This window comes from Schistocerca nitens, chromosome 1, assembly GCF_023898315.1.
Source record: "Schistocerca nitens isolate TAMUIC-IGC-003100 chromosome 1, iqSchNite1.1, whole genome shotgun sequence".
In the NCBI taxonomy this organism is placed as follows: Eukaryota; Metazoa; Arthropoda; class Insecta; order Orthoptera; family Acrididae; genus Schistocerca; species Schistocerca nitens.
In genome coordinates, this window is record NC_064614.1 from 302,885,807 (window position 1) to 302,905,807 (window position 20,001).

General features: G+C 39.9%; 2 protein-coding genes across 2 annotated transcripts in view; one reads left to right on the top strand and one right to left on the bottom strand.

Moving 5' to 3' along the window:
- The first annotated feature begins 271 nt into the window (after positions 1–271).
- LOC126244115 (protein O-mannose kinase-like) lies at positions 272–1,093 on the top strand. Its single transcript, XM_049948214.1, has one exon. It carries the CDS (start codon positions 272–274, stop codon positions 1,091–1,093), a length of 822 nt encoding a protein of 273 aa, XP_049804171.1.
- Positions 1,072–20,001, bottom strand: part of LOC126248345 (short/branched chain specific acyl-CoA dehydrogenase, mitochondrial) — a 54,415-nt gene continuing 35,485 nt past the window's right edge. The window contains exons 7-9 of the mRNA XM_049949257.1: positions 7,342–7,524; positions 4,636–4,771; positions 1,072–1,408 (exon numbers count right to left, since the gene is read on the bottom strand). Of these exons, the coding sequence (XP_049805214.1) occupies positions 1,233–1,408; positions 4,636–4,771; positions 7,342–7,524 (495 nt within the window). The 3' untranslated portion in view covers positions 1,072–1,232. The remainder of the gene's footprint in view (positions 1,409–4,635; positions 4,772–7,341; positions 7,525–20,001) is intronic.

Sequence of the window (20,001 nt, forward strand, 5' to 3'; positions counted from 1 at the left end):
GCTACAAAGAAATTCATGAACAATATCATTCTAAAGGTGAAAGATCTGTCAAAGAGACAGCTGATATGGTTGGATTTAAACTTCCTCATGATCCTAAGTGAACAAATGTTTGATTTTCACTGAACAAAGATAACATTATAGTTATAATATGAAATGTAAATGGTATGCATTTTGTATTCCTGTAATTTTAGTTAGTTATGTTTTAATTACTAAATACTTATTTCATCCCAGCCATTATGAATGTGAATCTGGTTACTTTTACTTGAAAGGTATGAATAACTGCTATCCATGGCTGAATTGTTCAGATATAAATGAAATTGGAGTGAAAGAACTTATTGGATTGGGAGCAGTTAAGGCAGTTTATCATGCAGTTTGGAGAAATTTCAGTGTAGCTTATTCAGTGCTAAACAATGAAAACTACAGTGATGACTTTCACAATGGCCTCAAAATGCTTAAAATTTTCAGTCCAAATCCTAACATAGTACAGTTAGTCGGCTTCTGTGAGACACGAAACATTATTGTAACTGAATATCATAGGCTTGGTAATGCAGTAAATATAAGCCAGTTACTGAGTAAGAAGTACAATAATAGTTTCATGGTCAGTTTGAGATTTTGTCTGAATTATGCTTTGATTCTGGAGTTACTCCACCATGGTCCTGCAGGTACTAGAGTAATGTGTGATTCAAATGATCTAGTAAAATTACTAAGTCAGTTGCTTGTAACTGATGAAATGCGGTTAATATTGAATGATTTAGATGCTTTGCCAGAAGTACATAAAGAACAAAATATTAGTGTAAAATGTGGACATAAAGCATTGTACGGCACATTTGTAGCCCCTGAACAAAGGTGGAATTTCAATAAACAATTTAGTTATGAGGAGATGCCAGGATATGATGAAAAATCAGACATTTGGAAAGCAGCATCAGTGTGTGATCATTTTATTGGACAGGGAATAGGTACCGATATTGTACGATACAAACTGTTTTTTATTCATAAAAGTTGTAAAAATGTGAATGCAAAATATAGGCCAACAGCTACACAGCTTGTTGCAGCTTATATAAAAACAATGTATGAGTTAAACCAAGAATTGTAAATTTATTACATTAGTAATAAAGCAGTTGTACAAAAATATAAATCATCTTTCAGTCTTAATTCTGGCACCCTTCATTCATTCAGCAGTATAAAAAATATACAAAATATTTGTACAAGATGGATTGTGTCAGTTCAGAAACTTATGAATACTCTTTTTCAATTAATTTAGCAATTGTATTTAACTGCATATTGCTTGTGCCTTCATAAATACTGCCAATTTTGCTGTCTCTAAAGTACTTTTCCTGGGGGAAGTCTGTGGTGAAACCTACACCACCCATCCAGTCGATGCATTTGACTGCAGTGTATGTTGCTACTTCTGCAAATGGAGAAAAGAAACCACAATTAGTAAATTGCAGTGCTTTGACATGTACAAACCAGTGCTATTGTAAACATCATAGAACATAAAGAAAAAACAATGAGGAAGGTTTTGGTTTTTTGACACCTGCTCCCGTTAATTAATGTTATTTCAGTGTTTTCCTCATTCTTTCCTAGGTTATTTCCCCCACTTTCTACATTAAACAAGTCCATCAGCTTTAGTTTGTTGATCAGGTATGAAACGTGCACTAAGCAATGGATTCAAATTAGATCTTTCTCTTTGTGTTTTCAGACCTACAACTGTGCAGCTATACTGCTTAAATTGCATTACCTCTAATTAACTGACTACAGAAATTACATTGGACTGTTCAGAGCAAGCCATGCTCATTGCAGATCTTGAGCTTCATGATCACATTTCCTCGCATGTATTTCAGCAACAACACATTTTCTGCAAAAGTTTTGATTTTGCATATTTTTATGCATCATCAAAATTCTCTAGATGCATGACTGCTGGTAGCTGTTACACATGTTCCAATAAGTGTTCTAGGGTATGTAATTTCTGGATAACCTGTTTACTTGTCCATCACAATTCACATGCACAAATTTATATTATATAGGTAATTCTTATGCGCTCATACCATAAATACTTGTAAAAAATACGAGAGAACCTGGCACAATAAAATTAGGTAAGTTGACTTGAAAATCACATTGGGAGTGCACGGAACACAACTGAAGTTTTTTCTGTTACCTTTGTATAAATATTATTACAATCCACAAGGACAATCACATGGGGAAACTTGCTACTTTATACCTGAATCAAAATAATACGAAGTTACTGTCACTTGTTTATGTAAGAGCTACCACACAACAACCAACCAACCAACCCATGTGCCTTCTGCTTCATTTACTGTTGCAATATCACTCTGTGGATGCCAATTTTTGCTGCTAATTTAACACTTAGTTGGTTTCATCAAATACTTTGCTTCCAAGTGCCCATTTATTTTGTATTATGCGAAAGAACATGTGCAACTAATACTCAAAGTGAGCAGCAAAAAATAACACTTATGATCCTGCAAGGAGAACTCAGTACTGCATGTTGTTAAAAAAAATAATCTGCAGAGCTGTTGCTGCCAAGGCTGTACCAAGCTTGCGGGTAATGGTGGACTGTGAACACCACCTTCTCCTGTATTTATCAGTTAATTTGTCATTCTGATCCAGCTATAGTGAACAGTATTCAAATGATGAGAGCATCACCTGGAACTTGTCACACTGTCTAAGTAATGTGCCCGATGCTGATGTACTTAACTTGATGTGTGTGATGTTCACAACAGTAACAATGTTGGCTGCTTCAAGAACTTATTCCTTTTCTTCTAAATATACAGTGATAACATTGCCACATTGTGCCAACACTTTTTATATGACTGTCAACCTGATAGTTTACCCCACTGAGTAACAGCATGGAAACATATTGTGATCATTTGGCTAGGTAGTGCATTTAGTTACCTCGTGGTGTAAGTGTGCTCAAGCTGATCGCTGTAAGTGTTGTGTGAATAAGCATTACTGACAAGCAGGAGACAACAAAATTCTTGTTAAACTTATACACCCCAAAAAGATAAAATGCTCAGAACAAGAATTATATTGAAGGTACACAATTTGTTTTGTACTCAGTTATATGGTAGTAAGATGATCAGATAGAGATACTGTGTGTTTCCAAAGGCTAATGACAAATATTGACAACCCAGGTACAGGTGTTATTGAGGAATACCATGACTAACAGTAAAAAAAATTGAGTTTATATTTTTAAAAGAAGATTAGAAGCTACTTACCAACCACTTCAACAGTAACATAGTTGAATATCTTCTTCCAATCTCTATAGTAAGTAATTAATAATTTATGGTAAATGCTGCATAATTCATTTTGTCTTACACCTATCAAGAGAGTAGTGTCAATACATTTCTGTATTCTCTTTAGTAACAAGTGTTTAAAGCACGTATTCATAATTTCATGATCAACTGTACGTCCCTGCCACAAAGATCTCACATTGTTTCGGGTATGCAATTTCCTTAGAGAAAGGTCTCTAAAGGGGTGCTCTCAGTTTCATGAAGGCTAATGAGGTGCTACCTGAACAAGCAGCAACTCTGCTTACAAGGGAACCTCCCCATCGCACCCCCCTCAGATTTTGTTATAAGTTGGTACAGTGGATAGGCCTTGAAAAACGGAACACAGATCAATCGAGAAAACAGGAAGAAGTTGTGTGGAACTATGAAAAAAAAAAAAAAAAAAGCAAAATATACAAACTGAGTAGTCCATGCACAACATAGGCAACATCAGAGATAGTCTGAGCTCAGTAGCGCCGTGGTCCTGTGGTTAGCGTGAGCAGCTGCGGGACGAGAGGTCCTTGGTTCAAGTGTTCCCTCGAGTGAAAAGTTTATTTTTGCAAAGTTATTATCTATCCGTTCGTTTATTGACATCTCTGTTCACTGTAATAAGTTTAGTGTCTGTGTTTTGCGATCGCACCACAAAACTGTGCGATTAGTAGACGAAAGGACGTGCCTCTCCAATGGGAACCGAAAAGATTTGATCGCAAGGTCATAGGTCAACCGATTCCTCCACAGGAAAATACGTCTGATATATTCTATACGACAATGGTGACGGCATGTGTGTCACATGACAGGAATATGTTGTCAACCCACCTAACTTGTACACTTGGCGAATGGGTAAAAAGATTCTTCTACCTTGCCCGATTTAGGTTTTCTTGTGGATGTGATAATCACTCCCAGAAAAGTGATGAAAACATAGCTGACGGACAGATAATAATTGTTTGAAAATAAAAAGTTAACTTTTCACTCGAGGGAAGACTGGAACCAAGGACCTCTCGTTCCACAGCTGCTCATGCTAACCACGGGACCACGGCGCTCCTGAGCTCCGACTATCCTTGATTTGCCTATCTTGTGCATGGACTACAGAGTTTGTATATTTTGCTTATTTTTTTCATAGTTCCACACAACTTCTTCCTGTTTTCTCGATTGATCTGTGTTCAGTTTTTCAAGGCCTATCCACTGTGCCAACTTATAACTAAATCTGGGGGGGTGCGATGGGGAGGTTCCCTTTGTTAGTAATGACAGGAACTGTGAAGTACACTATAGGCATATAAATAAGCCAGTCTGCTCAGTGTGCCTTCTGATCTCTTATTAGTTTTGATAACTCAGTTTCAATAAAAATACTCACCGGATGCAAACAGTTTAGCCATCGATGCTTGCTTGATGAAAGGTTTTCCCGCTTCTTGTAGCCTTGCAGCATTGTATACTAGCAATCGTGCACATTCAATTTGAGTAGCAACTTGTGCAATCTGATGTTGCATGCCCTAACATAATAAAAAGCAAATTGTAAAAATAGGCAGACAGTAACAGCATAGTGCATGGTGAATATTAACAAACTATTATCTATAAAAGCTACTGAATACTGATTTTTCCAACATAAATTGCAGAGTACAGAGATAATTACAGGTTTAGCATATTCTAGCATCTGTTGCTGATGGAGTGCCAATACTGAGTGTTAGCACCTGCTATGGTTTAGCAGCAGTTCCAGCACGAACCTTTGGAGGACAGTGCTAACAGAGTCCCTCAACTGTACTCTGTCATATTGATGCAGACACACTTATCGAAGTGTGAAAATGTTTGACATTCAAGCTTTGTGACATAAGATGTGCGGACTTATACTACCCACAATGCCTAGGACTTTAAGACATTACAGTTACAAGAAACTGCAATTTGTTGTTGATTAAAATTTGAGGACAGTGGAGTTGACATCTCTGTAATTGTCAGACAACACTTCAAGAAAAGACCCATAGTCAAACTATGTACAAAATTCAGACAATGGAAAATCCAGGATGGAATAATGACAATACAATGAAAAGGATTGATTGCTACTCATGATATAGTGGGGATGTTGAGCTGCGGACAGGCACAACAAAAAGACTTCTAAATACGTATGCTTTCAGCCTGAAGGCCTTCAGAAATAGACAACATAAACAAACACATTCACACGAAAGCAGTTCACATATAAATGACCACTGTCTCTGGCTGCCTGGGACAGACTGTGAGCAACTGCGCAATCTGGGTGGAGGTGGCTGGGGTGGGGAGGAGAGGGAGAGCAGGGACGGTTAAAGTGCTGTTTGTGGGAGCATATAAGGACGAGGCGGAGAGATGGTAGGGCAGCTAGATGCAGTTGGGAGGTAACATGGTGAAGGGCAGAAAAGGAGGGAAGTGAAAAGACTGTGGATGCATTTATGGACAAGAAGGCTGGGGAGTGGGAACAGGGAATGGGATAGGCGAGTGAAGGGCAATGACTAACGAAGGTTGAGACCAGGAGGGTTATGGGAATGTAGGATACATTGCAGGGAGAGTTCCCACCTGTGCAGTTCTGAAAAGCTGCTATTGGTACGGAGGATCCAAAAGGTACAAGCTGTGAAGCAATCATTAAAATGAAGAATGTTGGACATTGTGCTCAGTAACTTGGTGATCCAGCTGTTTCTTGGCCACAGTTTGTCGGTGGCCATTCATGTGGGCAGACAGCGTCTTAGCTGCCAAGCCCATGTAGAACGAAGCACAGTGTTTGCAGCTTAGTGTTTCCGCATGACTGGTTTCACAGGTAGCCCTGCCTGTGATGGAATACATGATGCTTGTAACTGGACTGGTGGATGTCTGTTATCTGTTCGCAGGAATGACCACAAACAAATTGTGGCTAGACCACCCAGTTGCTGAGCACGCTGCCCAACACATTCTTCATTTTAATGACTGCTTCACAGCTTTTGCCATCTGGAGCTTCCCTACCTAGTGCTTACACTAACAGTATATTTCCAGTCTTGGGTCAGGCTAGTCACCCTGTCATGAGTGTTGTACAATGTCTATAGTACCAATGAAAGATGATTATCACAATGAAAATATTTTAGTTGAAGTAGTGGGTTTAGATTTATCTATTGTTTGTGTGTGTAATCTCATTTGTGCATGAAACATGGTGCAAATGGACACAGCACTTCTGCAAGACAGGACAACGATAAAGCAACTATCACGCATAGTGGCACCCAATGATTGGGGCTGTTTATACTGAGCCATCTGGACCCGATATGCACGTCACAGAACAACAAGAACCATGACAACCAGGCTTATGTCATGGGCAGAAAAGAAAAAGTGTTTCGTGGTTGTCAATGTATTAGTGTTTCTGGAAGAAAGAATTTTTTTTTACTTTTTTTGCAATCTTTCATGATTTTGTCATTACACTTCAAAAGGGTTAAAATACCATCTCATTTTTAAATTTTTCGCAGATACAAGATTATTATACTAACTCAAAGGACTGCCTGTTTCCAGGAAATTTGGTTACTTTGTTACTTAGGATTATCTGACTTATAAGAAGTGAACATTTTTGGAGACGATTGCCACCATTTAAGTTCTTCATGAAATGCATGTGACACATCTATTATTACAACCACCATCACATATGTATAAATCAAAACGTAACCAGAAACATACAAAGTCCAATCAGTTATACTTTATGTGGTATAAACTAATACTTATACTCTATAATATATGAATAATAAGTGAATTTTTATCTTACCAATACTTTATATGGTTTACCATACTGATATGAAACGCTTACATGCGTGAATAAAGTTTGCTCTTTTGTAAGTATTCGTTTATACCACCTCATATATATAATTTTGGTCTTTATGCATGGTTGTTTCTCGCTTAATTTTGATGTAGAGTACACAGATACAGTACTGATGGTTTGAAACCGAAACAGACTGTAATAATAAAAAAGACATCTTAACAGCTCGTGTCACACATTTTACAAGTCTTATAAAAGCTTTGTACCATTTCAATAAGAACTCTGCTTAAGTTCTTCTCTACCTAATAAAAGTAAAACTTTTGTTCTTACCTGGAAAGAGTATATTTTCTGGCCAAATTGTTTCCTTTCCAATGTATATGGAAGGGTGGCATCAAAGCAACCTTGAGCTAAGCCAACCATTTGAGCACCTATGCCAATTCGCCCCTCATTCAAGAAACCAGCAGCATATTTGTACCCATGACCAAATTCTCCTAAGATATTGCTCTCTGGCACCTGAAATTAAATACAAGCAAGTGTTTTGAAAGAAGTCTTACACAATACATTCAGTGATATGAATATAATAGAGGGAAACATTCCACGTGGGAAAAATATATCTAAAAACAAAGATGATGTGACTTACCAAACGAAAGCGCTGGCAGGTCGATAGACACACAAACATACACACAAAATTCTAGCTTCCGCAACCAATGGTTGCTTCGTCAAGAAAGAGGGAAGGAGAGGGAAAGACGAAAGGATGTGGGTTTTAAGGGAGAGGGTAAGGAGTCATTCCAATCCCGGGAGCGGAAAGATTTACCTTAGGGGGAAAAAAGGACGGGTATACACTCGCACGCATGCACATATCCATCCACACATATACAGACACAAGCAGACAGGTCTTTGAATATGTCTGCTTGTGTCTGTATATGTGTGAATGGATATGTGCGAGTGTATACCCGTCCTTTTTTCTCCCAAGGTAAGTCTTTCCGCTCCTGGGATTGGAATGACTCCTTACCCTCTCCCTTAAAACCCACATCCTTTCGTCTTTCCCTCTCCTTCCCTCTTTCCTGATGAGGCAACAGTTTGTTGCGAAAGCTTGAATTTTGTGTGTATGTTTGTGTGCCTATCGACCTGCCAGCACTTTCGTTCGGTAAGTCACATCATCTGTGTTTTTAGATATATTTTTCCCACGTGAAATATTTCCCTCTATTATATTCAATCATCTTTGTTTTTAGATATACAATACATTCAGTTTTGTATAAAATTGTAATGCCAATATGGATACATGTTAAAACTACAAGACATGCGGTGTGTGTGTGTGTGTGTGTGTGTGTGTGTGTGTGTGTGTGTGTGTGTGTGGGTGGGTGGGGGGACGACGACATATCAGTGGATAGAGCATCTCTCCAAGTTTTCATTTGTAATACATGCCTTATATAGTTGCAGAGCACACCACTAGGGGGCAAGTCTGTTAGAACAGACAAATCATCCACTCTGTACCATCACATCAAATGAGTTCAAGATTGCAGATAAGTAACTCTATGAGATTACGAAAACAGGCTGTTGCTGCTGCACATGGATGCACACACTGATTCTCGTTGCATCAGAAATGATGCCCATATTGTGCACAACCGAGTCACAAACTTTGAGAGATGCTCTATGCACTGAAATGTGTACGTTTTATACTCTGAGGTGACAAAAGTTATGGGATAACGATATGCACATATATGGATGGTAGGAGTCGCATACGCCAGGTATAATAGGGCAGTGCATTGGTGGCGCTGTCATTTGTACTCAGGTGATTCACGTGAAAAGGTTTGTGGTGCGATTATGGTCACACAATGGGAATTAAACTTTTGAATGTGGAATGGTGACCGTATCGGTTGGACACAAGACGACTGGAAAGCAATGGGCTGGTGAGACGATTAGTGCGTGGTGCAGGCCTCATGAAACCATGGACCCAAGTTGTCAACAATGCTCGGTGCAAGTTGGTGGTGGCTCCATAATGGTGCGGGCTGTGCTTACATGGAACTGAACCGATCATTGAACAGAAATTGTTATGTTTGGCTACTTGAAGAGTATTTGCAGCCATTCACGGATTTCATGTTCCTAAACAATGGTGGAAGTTTTCTGCATGAAACTGCGCCATGTCACCGGGCCACAACTGTTCGCCATTTGTTTGAGGAACAATTTGAGCAAACGATTAGGCCAACTAGATCACCCAAAATGAATCCCACAGAACATTTATGGAACATAATCAAGAGGTGACTTTTTTATGGAACATAATCAAGAGGTGACTTTTTGTGCAAAATCCTGCAACACAACACTTTTGCAATTATGGATGGCTATAGAGGCAGCAGGGCTCAATGTTCCTGTAGGGGAGTTCCAACGACTTGATGAGTCCAAGTTACATCTAGCTGCCCACTATGCTGGGCAAAAGGAGATTCAGCACAATATTAGTAGGTATCCCATGACTTCTGTCACCTCTCTGGACACCACGTAGCTTTCATGCAGTCGTCTACTACAGATTATGGGGGGGGGGGGGGGAAATTTGACTTCGGAGTTTACAATTGGTCCCTAACAGAGAATTCAGTACATTGTACATTGTGAAGTGCCCCTCAGAACCTCTACGCACCTTGGTATGGATTCAAAGAGGCTCTGGGTATTTTCCTTGGGAATCTATCTTCTAGCAGTTTGTGCGCAACTGGCAACTGATTATCCATTAATGAACATCTCTTCACTCAATAACTGATGGGAACTATATAGCAGCAACAGTCCATAAGACACTAATCAGATCTTCAACCAGGAACACTGATCAATTGGCAGAACTGATGCCACCTCACATTCCTTTGAAATGCACAGACTAAATGTGGTTATATAGCACTAAAAATTACACAGAGAACCATGCAATGGGCATTTGTGAATTTCTCAAGTGTTATCTATCAACATGTACCAATTATTTTGTTCATTTCCAATGATACATTATAATATATGCTGTTGCAGAATAACACAACAGTGAAATGATATATTGCTTATGTTCCCAATTAAATTCTTGGCAGGTTACCCAATGTCAATTCTTGACTAGTGATCACTTCGGAGGGATGTGCCTCTGACATCAGTGAAGCGCCTGCCTCATACTTTTAACTGGAAAAACCCAAGGAATGCGTACACTTTCCGATTTACCACGCAGATTGCTTGATCATGCAGCATCCATTTCGGCCGTCTCCGACAGAGTGGTCTAATTTCAGAAGTAGTTCCCGTATGACCATCACTGATTTTGCTGAAATTTTGTGAGAACATTCACACATGCTCCCAGTAACACTGGTAAAGTTTTACTGTCGCCAATTTAATACTTGCATTTAATTCTCCTACTGTTTGCCAACAGTTTACAAATTGAGAACAAAGTTGACAATTTTTCTAAAGATGCCCACTTGTGGCCCGATTTTGTGAAAAGCGTCTACTGCAAGCTCTTTTGAACCATTTTCATTAGAAAGAACATGTACCAAATCACTTGAAAAACTATTTTTGATTTTGCAATGTGGCATGTAAGGCCCTAAGGAAGTACAAGGTGGAGGTACATTGAAAATGGGCCCATATTCCACTCATACTCAAATTAAATCTGACATCTTACAACTGTTTGGTATTCCCTGTGCAAGATATCAAAAGTCATGATGATAGAAAGTAAGCTTGAGTCAGAGAAACTGCAAGTAAGCAGTCCATTTTGTTTCTTAGGGTTCCGTGCCTCAATCTGTAAAAACAGAACCCTTATAGGATCGCTTTGTTGTCCACCCAGCTGTCTATACAACTGTTAAGAACCTTTTATCTCAGGAACAGGTAAACATCTCAAGTTCAAATTTGTCATGTATCAAGGCTTGTGGTTTCTTGGTGAAAGAAACATTTTAAGCTTCTAAGTAAATTCAGTCACAAGATACAGCCATTTATGTTACATATTTTGATACTCACTCATCAGAACTTACAGGATTCTTCCCACTGACATAGAATCGTGAAATTTGGCACAAAAAAAGGTTTCACAATACGAAAAAAAAGTTAATTTTATATATATCTGAAAGATTTGTGTGTATCAAATCCCAATTTATGCATGTACTAAGGTCTACAGTCCGTGGGCAGTGTAAAAATTTTAAACTTCTAAGTTACGGCCATTTATGTCACCTATTTTGATGCTCAAAAATTCATTCAAAAAGCCTATATGGTACTTATAGTTAAGCTAAAATCAGGAAATTTGGCAAGAAGTACATGTCAAAGGAAAAATTCAAAGTTGTTAACACATAATTAAACCACATGAAAAAGATATTTTTTTTGTCACTTTTTATCTGACTTCGAACTTCAAATTAAAGCATTCTCAGAAGTCTTGAATTCCTGGGACAGATATATAGGTAACAGGCAAAAATCGTCAATACCCTTGACTTCCAGAATGGATAAACTGTCTATATACATAATTAAGTTTGTACGCAACCTTCAATGTGCGAGTCCTAATCGCACCAGACCAGTTTTTATTCAGACACTGTACAGCATTCAGTTCTACAAAATTCTTTTTATAAAAATTGAAATGGAGTATGGAATTCAATAAAAAGAATTGTTTTCTCTTTTTCATGGTTCTAATAATTTGAGGTAATCACATTTGAAAAGTGTAATTTGTTGTGTTCTGCCTTATCAAACTTTCTTCCCAAAGAACCCCATCAGTGACATCACCCAGCCAGCAATCTAGTTTTCCTCATGACATTTTACAGCAAACTAATGATGATTTTGGGTGAGGAGAGTTCAACATCATGGTCATCAGCACCCTGATGAAAAGTCAGCACGCCAATCCCATGGGTGGGGACAAAGGCTGTCCCCACAAGCAGAGCAGTTTATAATCCATTCAAGTCTGCCTCCCTTTGCCACCAATTTAGGGATGAAGCCTGACAGTTCACTAAACGGTACCACTCTTTTAACAATGGAATTACTATCAGCGAGGATGGTGAGCAGATATCTACCCTGATATCAGCATATAAGACACAGGTTACCAAAATACGCTGAACTGAAAAATGGCACACCATAAACCTCACAGAATGGTGGATCTCCCGCCAGAGGAGGAAGCCATGTGTTAAAGGGCTATGTCCGATGCTCAGCCTGGTAAGCAGAACCTCCTTCCAGCAGTGACACTGAAATGAAGTTTGCCATGCCTGCGTGGTCAATTTGAGCTACTGTAGTTTGTTTCGTCACCTTCAATCACTTTGTCGGCCATGACGTTTCCCTTATCCTGATGTGGCCAGTTATCCAGCAAAGGACCACATCCTTGCCATGGTGTTGGAGCTGCTGTAAGGAGTTCATGGATGAGCTGAATCAACTGATCTACTGTATACATCTAGTGAAGTGCTTGTAGCGCACTAAGCCAAGTCAGAACAGACCAGAAACCTTGTACAGTGAGGTCTGTGAATCCTCTCCAGTGCCATCATAATGCCATACAACTCCTCATCGTTATTTGTAAATTGTTCCAGAAGGTACACTTTGAAAACGATCAAGGAAAACAGCGGAACAATCGAGGACATTCTCTTGCAGGGATCCGTCTGTATAAACAATGATAAAACTGTGGTACGTACTTAAAAGTGGAAGGAAACAAAGTTGTAAAAATGTAACCTGGAGTACAAATTTTCTTGTACTGCGTCAAGCTTAAAATCACCTTGGGCCTCTCAAGATACCAAGGCAGCAATGCGTTCCATCCCTGGCTGTGTATTCAGAGATCTGATAGATCCAATTCTTGAGACAGTCAGTAGCATGTATCCTGAACGGCTTTATCGCATGGGGCCAGTTCCTGAACAGCTATTCAAAGTTGGGTTGGACCACTGCACTAAATGCCAATGACTAGGGTGACGCTAAGATTTTCAGAGCCTGTCAAGCCAAAATGGTATGTCGTCAAACCAGAGTGGTGGTGGTGGCGGTTCACCAGCCTCTGAACTGGGCTGCTCCGAAAGGCTCCAGTCGATATGCGAATGCCCTCATGGTGGACAGAGTCTAACATCTTGAGATACGAAATACGGGCTGATTCATAGACTACGCTGCCATCATCTAAATGTGATCAACAAATGCCCTACAACACTGCAGGAAAAGGGATCTGTCAGCTCCTCATGCTTTTCTCCTAAAGCATTTTAAAATATTCAATGACTGGCAGACCTTTAATCATAGGTCTTCCATGTGTGGGAGGCAAGTTAATTTCTAGTCAAATAAAAAACCCAAAAGGTGCACAGTTTCCTGAAAATGTGAAAGATTGTCCCCATTATATGCACTGGTTGGTTAAAGTTTCGATGAACACTGTTAAAATTGACACATATAGTCTTTTCTAGTGGGCACCGAAAACCAGTTGTCTTGGCACAGGTTTCCAGCCTCCTGATGGTCAGCTGTAGCTGCCTCGTCGTCACTGTAAGATCAGAGGAAGAGTAGAAGACTGTGAAGTCGTCTGCAAACAAAGAGCATTTGGCAGGGCTCTTGACTGCAGAGGAAATGCCACTGATAGCAATGGCACACAATGCCACACTGATTACACTGCCATGGGGGAACCCCATGTCTTGAACACAGCAGTCCGACAAAGCATCACAGCGCCAGTCCACGAGGAAGGATTGGATTGGATAAGAAACGGCAGATGTCCATGAAGTTGGTGAAGGATGTTGTACCTCCAAGTAGTGGTATACACTTTTTCGAGGTAAAAACCACACAAACCAAATGGTTTCAGCATAATAAGGGCTCCTGTATTGTTGTCTCCAATAGAATTAAGCTGTCAAGGGTGGAACAGTAGTGCCTGAAACAGCACTGGGGCAGCTCAGGTGGCTTCAGGATTCAAGCAGCCAGACGAGGTGGCAGTTGACCATGCGTTTAAGAGCCTTATCCATAGAACTGGTAAGGGTTACACTCCCGTAACTTTTAGGAGCGCTATGGTCCTTGCCTGCTTTCCATAATGGAATTAATATTGCCTCCTAAGTTGTGGGATACTGTCCATCAAACCAGATCTGATTAAAACAAGAGAGGAGCTGTCCTTTTGCTTCAGGCACAGATGATGGGTCATGGCATAATGAATCTCATCAGGCCCTGGAGCAATGTCTTTGGCCGTGGACAGAGCAGATTCCAGTTCCCACATGAAGAATGGAAGGGTGTAGACTTCCTCATTATGTGAAAAGAAGTGGGGCTTCCTTATCTCCCCAGTCGTATGGAACACCTGAAACACAGGAGCTTGTCTAGATGAGACAGTGACTGTAAGGAAGTGTTCAGTTAAAACCTGAGCCATGTCTTTAGGCACATCCACCAAGATCCCATTTCTTGAGAAGGCCATAAAGGGACGTGTACTGCCCTAGCCTGTAATCCACCTTATTGATTTCCAAACTTGCGCAATGGAAGTGGACCGATGAATGAAAGTTGTGAATTCCTTCCAGGAGTTCCTCTTCCATTCTTTTATCACTCACCTTGCATGTGCTCCCGCAGATCTGAAGGCACGAAGGTTTTCTGTAGTTGGATGGTGTTTGAAGTTCTGTAGAGCTGTTTGTCTTTATCTGATTGCCAATTGACAGTTGTCATTCTACCAAGGTATAGGCCATCATCTGAGATGGTTGCTAGACTGGGGGATAGGCTCTGCGGGTGCCCATTGAATCTCACAAGTGATATAGGCCACCATATCCTGTGCACAACCCTTTTGTCCAAAAATAGCCTGTTGATTGTACAGCAACCAATTTGCTCTTGAATCATCCATCTTTGTGGTCTCCTGTCAACCACTGTCAGAGTCAACAGACGTATCCACACTGGGAAGTGGTCACTAGAATGTAATCCGATGTCATTTCCCACTGAACCGAGTCTGCAATAGCTGGGGAGCAAAAACATAAATCAACGGCTGAAAACGACCCAATAGCTGTGGAAAGGTGTAATCATCTGGCCCAAGTTCAAAAGGCAGACATTCTCATAATGGACAACTCACTCGATAATTCGCCCCTGGGGCAAGTGATAGCTGAGCCCCACACCACATTGTGTGCACTGAAGTTCCCCACATGGAGGAATGGGTGTGGGAGTGCCTGGAGTTCTGCCAGAGCGTCTGCATCCAAAGAATCATGAGCTAGAAGACATGAAGAACAAACTGTGATGTTACATTGTGCTACAACTTTTATGGCAACTGCTTGTATAGCCACGGTAAGAGGGCAGGAGAGGAGTTGCATCTGTCATCAATAAAAACAGCCATTCCACCTTTAGCCCTGTCTCCAGTAATATCGTCCTTCCTGTAAGGGTGGTAATCCCTTAATGCATGTGTATCAGTGACTTTTAAATAAGTTTCTTGTAAGCAGGACATGTAATTCTTCCAAATGTGATTGGTATCCATTTAAATTCAACTGCAACACAAAAGTCCCTAGGGGAGCCATTGATTAGTGATGGTTAGTCTTGTCTTTCTACCTCGGAGATGGTGATTCACCCAGGAGGCCAAAGGGAGTGTTAGCTGGTGCCCTGTTCTCTGGTTCTTCCAATTGGAAATCCGTATCCTCATGAGTAGTATCCATCTGAGGAGGAAGCTCACCATTCCGAAAATTTAACTGCCACTTTCTTCAAATTTGAACTACTTTTTGAAGGATGTTTTTCCTTACTTATGGGAGGAGTTGGTTGCTTGGGTTGAGGGGACGGCTTAGTAGACTTCCGATGATGGTGGGTAGCAGTATTTGGCTTAGGTTGTAAGCCAATCACTGGCAGCTTCTGAATGATTTCTGGTTCAAGTGTAGCACTTCCCCCATGGAAACACCAACAAGTGCATGTGCTCGTAGTTGAATTTGTGGTCCAAGTTTGTATGGAGGCATCACAGTTAGCGACTGGCTTCTTAAGGATACAGGTTGCTTATAAATGGTGGGAAAAATCAAAATGTTTTTTATGACTTTATATACATGATGGGGTTTCAAATGATAAACAACCTATATATACCAAATTTTAAAGTTACAGTCATGTATGCTGCCACATCCCCTTTATTTCTATTACAGAAAACAGTATTATTTCGAAAGGAACCATGAACTTACTGTTTCCAGCCATTATATGTATGATTCATTATATGTTGATAAGAGTGTAGGTTTCTAGTGTCTGTAAATGATTATCTTTGCTAGTATTTACTTTTGTTTCACTGAAGCAGTTTGTTCACATGTTACTGAATGTTTGTTGCCCCTACATATATTTGTGGAAGTTCATATCCTTTAGTGTGCAATAAATACGTACTATGCTACGCACCAAGAAATTCAATAAAATTAAATTCCGTGGTAACCAGTTCACAAACAAAACAAGTGACACTGTTGAAAGTAACCTATGTATCAGTTCTTCAGGGAAGAAACTCCCTCATGGCACACTTCCTGGTGATTCAAATTTTTGTGTTCACAATTACGCTTTTTGTAGCGGATTTGTTGTTGTTGTTGTTGTTGTTTTGGCATCTTATCTTCTTTGATAAAGGAAGTGGTAAAATGTAAACAATGTGATGATGTAGGATGTCTGGAAATAACTAAACAACAAAGTAGCAGCAAGGGTTTAGCATCAAAATTAGTTGTTCTGTGTAGATCCTGCAATAAATCTACCTCGAAAATGACTTCAAACATTGTGAATAATTCATATGGTGTGAATTTGAAGTTAGTGTATGCAATGTGTGCAATAGGAAAAAGAAAAAAAGGCTGCTCAAACGTTTTGTGGTTTGATGGACCTCCTTCCTCCTCCTCCCAGTAAATTCAACAAGTACATAAAAATACTTTTAGGTGCCTTGACGGTTGTGTCTAAAGCCTATATGAAACTTGCATTAGAAGAAACTCCTCAGCCTGTTATGAATGAAATAAAACCAATTTTTATAGACCTGAGTGACCCTGTTTTGCTTCATGGGGGGCACTCAGAACACAAATGAAAGTTTCAGCCATTGCATGCGGGAAAGATTACCCAAGAATGTATTTGTAGGACAAAATACATTTAAAGTTCGTGTACTAGATGCAATGATATGTTTCAATGATTGAGTGATAGGAAGGTTGGAAGTCCTGAGAAATTTAGGCATAAAACGTGGCTCTAATATGGAAGATCAGTTGCTTGCATGTGACAGACAACAGGTTCATGAAGCTGAAAGATTCGCTCTTCAAGTTACCAAAGAAGCAAGAAGAGCTAAAAGGAATACCAAGAGGAAGCTTGAAGATAAAGAAATGCTTCAGGATGAAGACTATGCTTCAGGAACGTTCTGAGGCACAGTTTAGTTTTCCTAAAGTTTATAAAGCATTGCTCTAATTTTTTTCTGTAACTTGCAACAGTCCATACCTATGTAGTAGACCTAAGCTTAATTGCAGAATCAGCTAAATTATAGAAAAAATAACATTTTCATTAGGAAATAAATTATAAAAATTAAAATGTAAGATGTGATATTTTTTATCCTTGTAATAATCATAATAGGTGGAATTAAATAGGTCTAGTACCACGGCCATCGTGTCATGCATATCTGGTAAAAATTTGGTCTCCTTCAAGTGTATAACGTTGGATTAAATGGTACCTCAATTTGAGGAATCATTTTGGAAAAAAATGCATCAATTTCTTTGTAATTTTTTTTAATAACTCTAAGCAGGTTCAAAAATATCCAAAATACTTCTAATTTGTTTAGAAAGTGTGCTGCATTACCTGATATCAACAAAAAATCTGTAAGACGTATACATTATAAACAGTGCCTGAAAGAAATAGGTGTTGATTTTTATATAATATTGAGCCGGAAAAGTACCCTGTATCCTTAAGGGCTGATGAAAAGAAGTAGCAAAAACCAGAGGTTGCATAGCTTTTAAATATTTTTTAATTTCATCATACGGTATGTGTCTCTTTACTTTCAGCTCCTGAATTTTCCTTTTCCTCATTGTAAACATAACTCTTTCTGCTCCATAGTGGGTGATCCCTGGAGCAATTTATACATTTTGGAAAATTGCCCAATTTGTGAGCTGTGTCTCCACAATTTCCACATTTAGCCCTCCCATTACATACCATAGTGGTATAGCCAAATCTCCGACACTGAGCACCACATTGGGTTAGGAACATTGAACCTCAAGTTGGATATAGCCAGCAGGGATATGTTCAGGTAATTCTGGAGTGCTGAATGGTAGATTTTTCCAATGTGCCGTCGACTCTTCATATAGTTCTGCGCTTCCGTGACATCCATATTTCTCCATTCTTCACTTAACTCCACAGGGTCCATCTCCATTATATTGGAGCAGGTAACCCTGCCTTTATAAAAGTTAATGCTGTTATGCAACTCAGCTTAGACTATGTTGTCACTTAAGGCCTTACATCCCAGAAGCTTAGACACATGGTTTGAATTAGCAGTTTCAACTAGAAGTGTTCCATTATGAAGTCATTTGAGAATTTTTATGGACCCAGCAATACCATCCAATGCCTTGTGAATATAGAAAAGGGGGAGGCCTTCTCAAAGGTTCCTCCTTTTCTCTTGATTACAATGAAAGTGTTGTGGCATACCAGTGCCCTGTTACTATGATTCTGAGATTTCTTCGTGGAAGGACTGACCAACCGAGCTCTCTTTGATGGGTGTAGGTACTACCTGACTACACCCGTCCTGTCATGAGTAGCTGTTTGATGAGACCTTTCCATAGGGATCCCACAAAACGCCAGGAAAACAAACTTCAAGCCAGGCAGAGTCCTGCACGCCTGAGGAAGCCTTGTACAACTGGGGAGCAGCAGACGCTCCAGAGGTTGCCTGCCAGAGACTTGTTTCACCTCAACAGCCATTCACCTCATCAGCACATAGCATACTTTGAGGATGAGGATGAGCAGTTACTGTCGGAGATATAAAAAGTTTGACTTAACATTTTTTTGAGGATTTCATCAAAATCCATGATGGGCTTGTAGGAACCTCTAAACTGCTTGACATGTAATGACCTGTTCAACACTTTGAAACAGGCTACTTGATACCCATTTTAATATTAATCTAATAGCTCCCTTTCCCAACACTCACTTCACGATTGATTTTTGGACTGGAAACTATAAAACATCAATAAAAGCGACACAATAATTGTCAATTTTCTTGAAAAATCTTTTGTCACTGAATCTGTAATACGAATTGTGGCACTGGATACAGCTTTGCCACTAATAACTAACAGACCCATTTATAACACTAATTCCTCTACAGGCAGATGAGTTACCAGGCCAAAAATGTGAGCTATTGATGTCACTTTACTTTTCTAACTTTGCAGTGTTCTGACTCTTCCTCTAAGCCTACACAGCCTCTGGCTTTGCTTACAAGTAATATTATGTATGGATCTGTAAGCTTTCCCATTAGTATGTATACTCCGTACATTCTCAAAATATATTAAAAAGGTTGTCTTGACAAAAATAATTATACAGAGTCCATGCGTTGCTTCCAATATTCACTGTGCACAAATGAACATTCATCTGGCGAGTCACTCATTGAATGAGTAATTACAGTATTGATATACCCCACCGTACAGTGGCTTGCGGAATATCTACGCAGATGTAGATGTGCCAATGGCCTTGCCGCCATGGTAACACTAGTTCCCATCAGATCAATGAAGTTAAGCACTGTCGGGCTCGGCTAGCACTTGAATGGGTGACCATCCGGTCTGCCAAGCACTGTTGGCACATGGGCTGCACTCAGCCCTTGTGAGACAAACTGAGGAGCTCCTCGATCGAGAAGTAGCGGCCCCAGTCCCATAAACTGACATATGGCCAGGAGAGTGGTGTGCTGACCACATGCCCCTCCATATCCCCATCCAGTGATGCCTGTGGGCCGAGGATGGTATGGCAGCTGGTCAGTACCACTGGGCCTTCATGGCCTGTTCGGGTGGAGCTTGACTCAATCACCACCACTGAAACTACCTCCATTACCCTCCCCAAAACATAGGTAACTGGTTGGACAAGTCTATTTTATTTCTGTTTGTAAAGTGTATACAAGTGGAAACTGCACAGGTATGTTGTGTGGCAACCAGCAACCACCTTCCCCCCATTCCAATT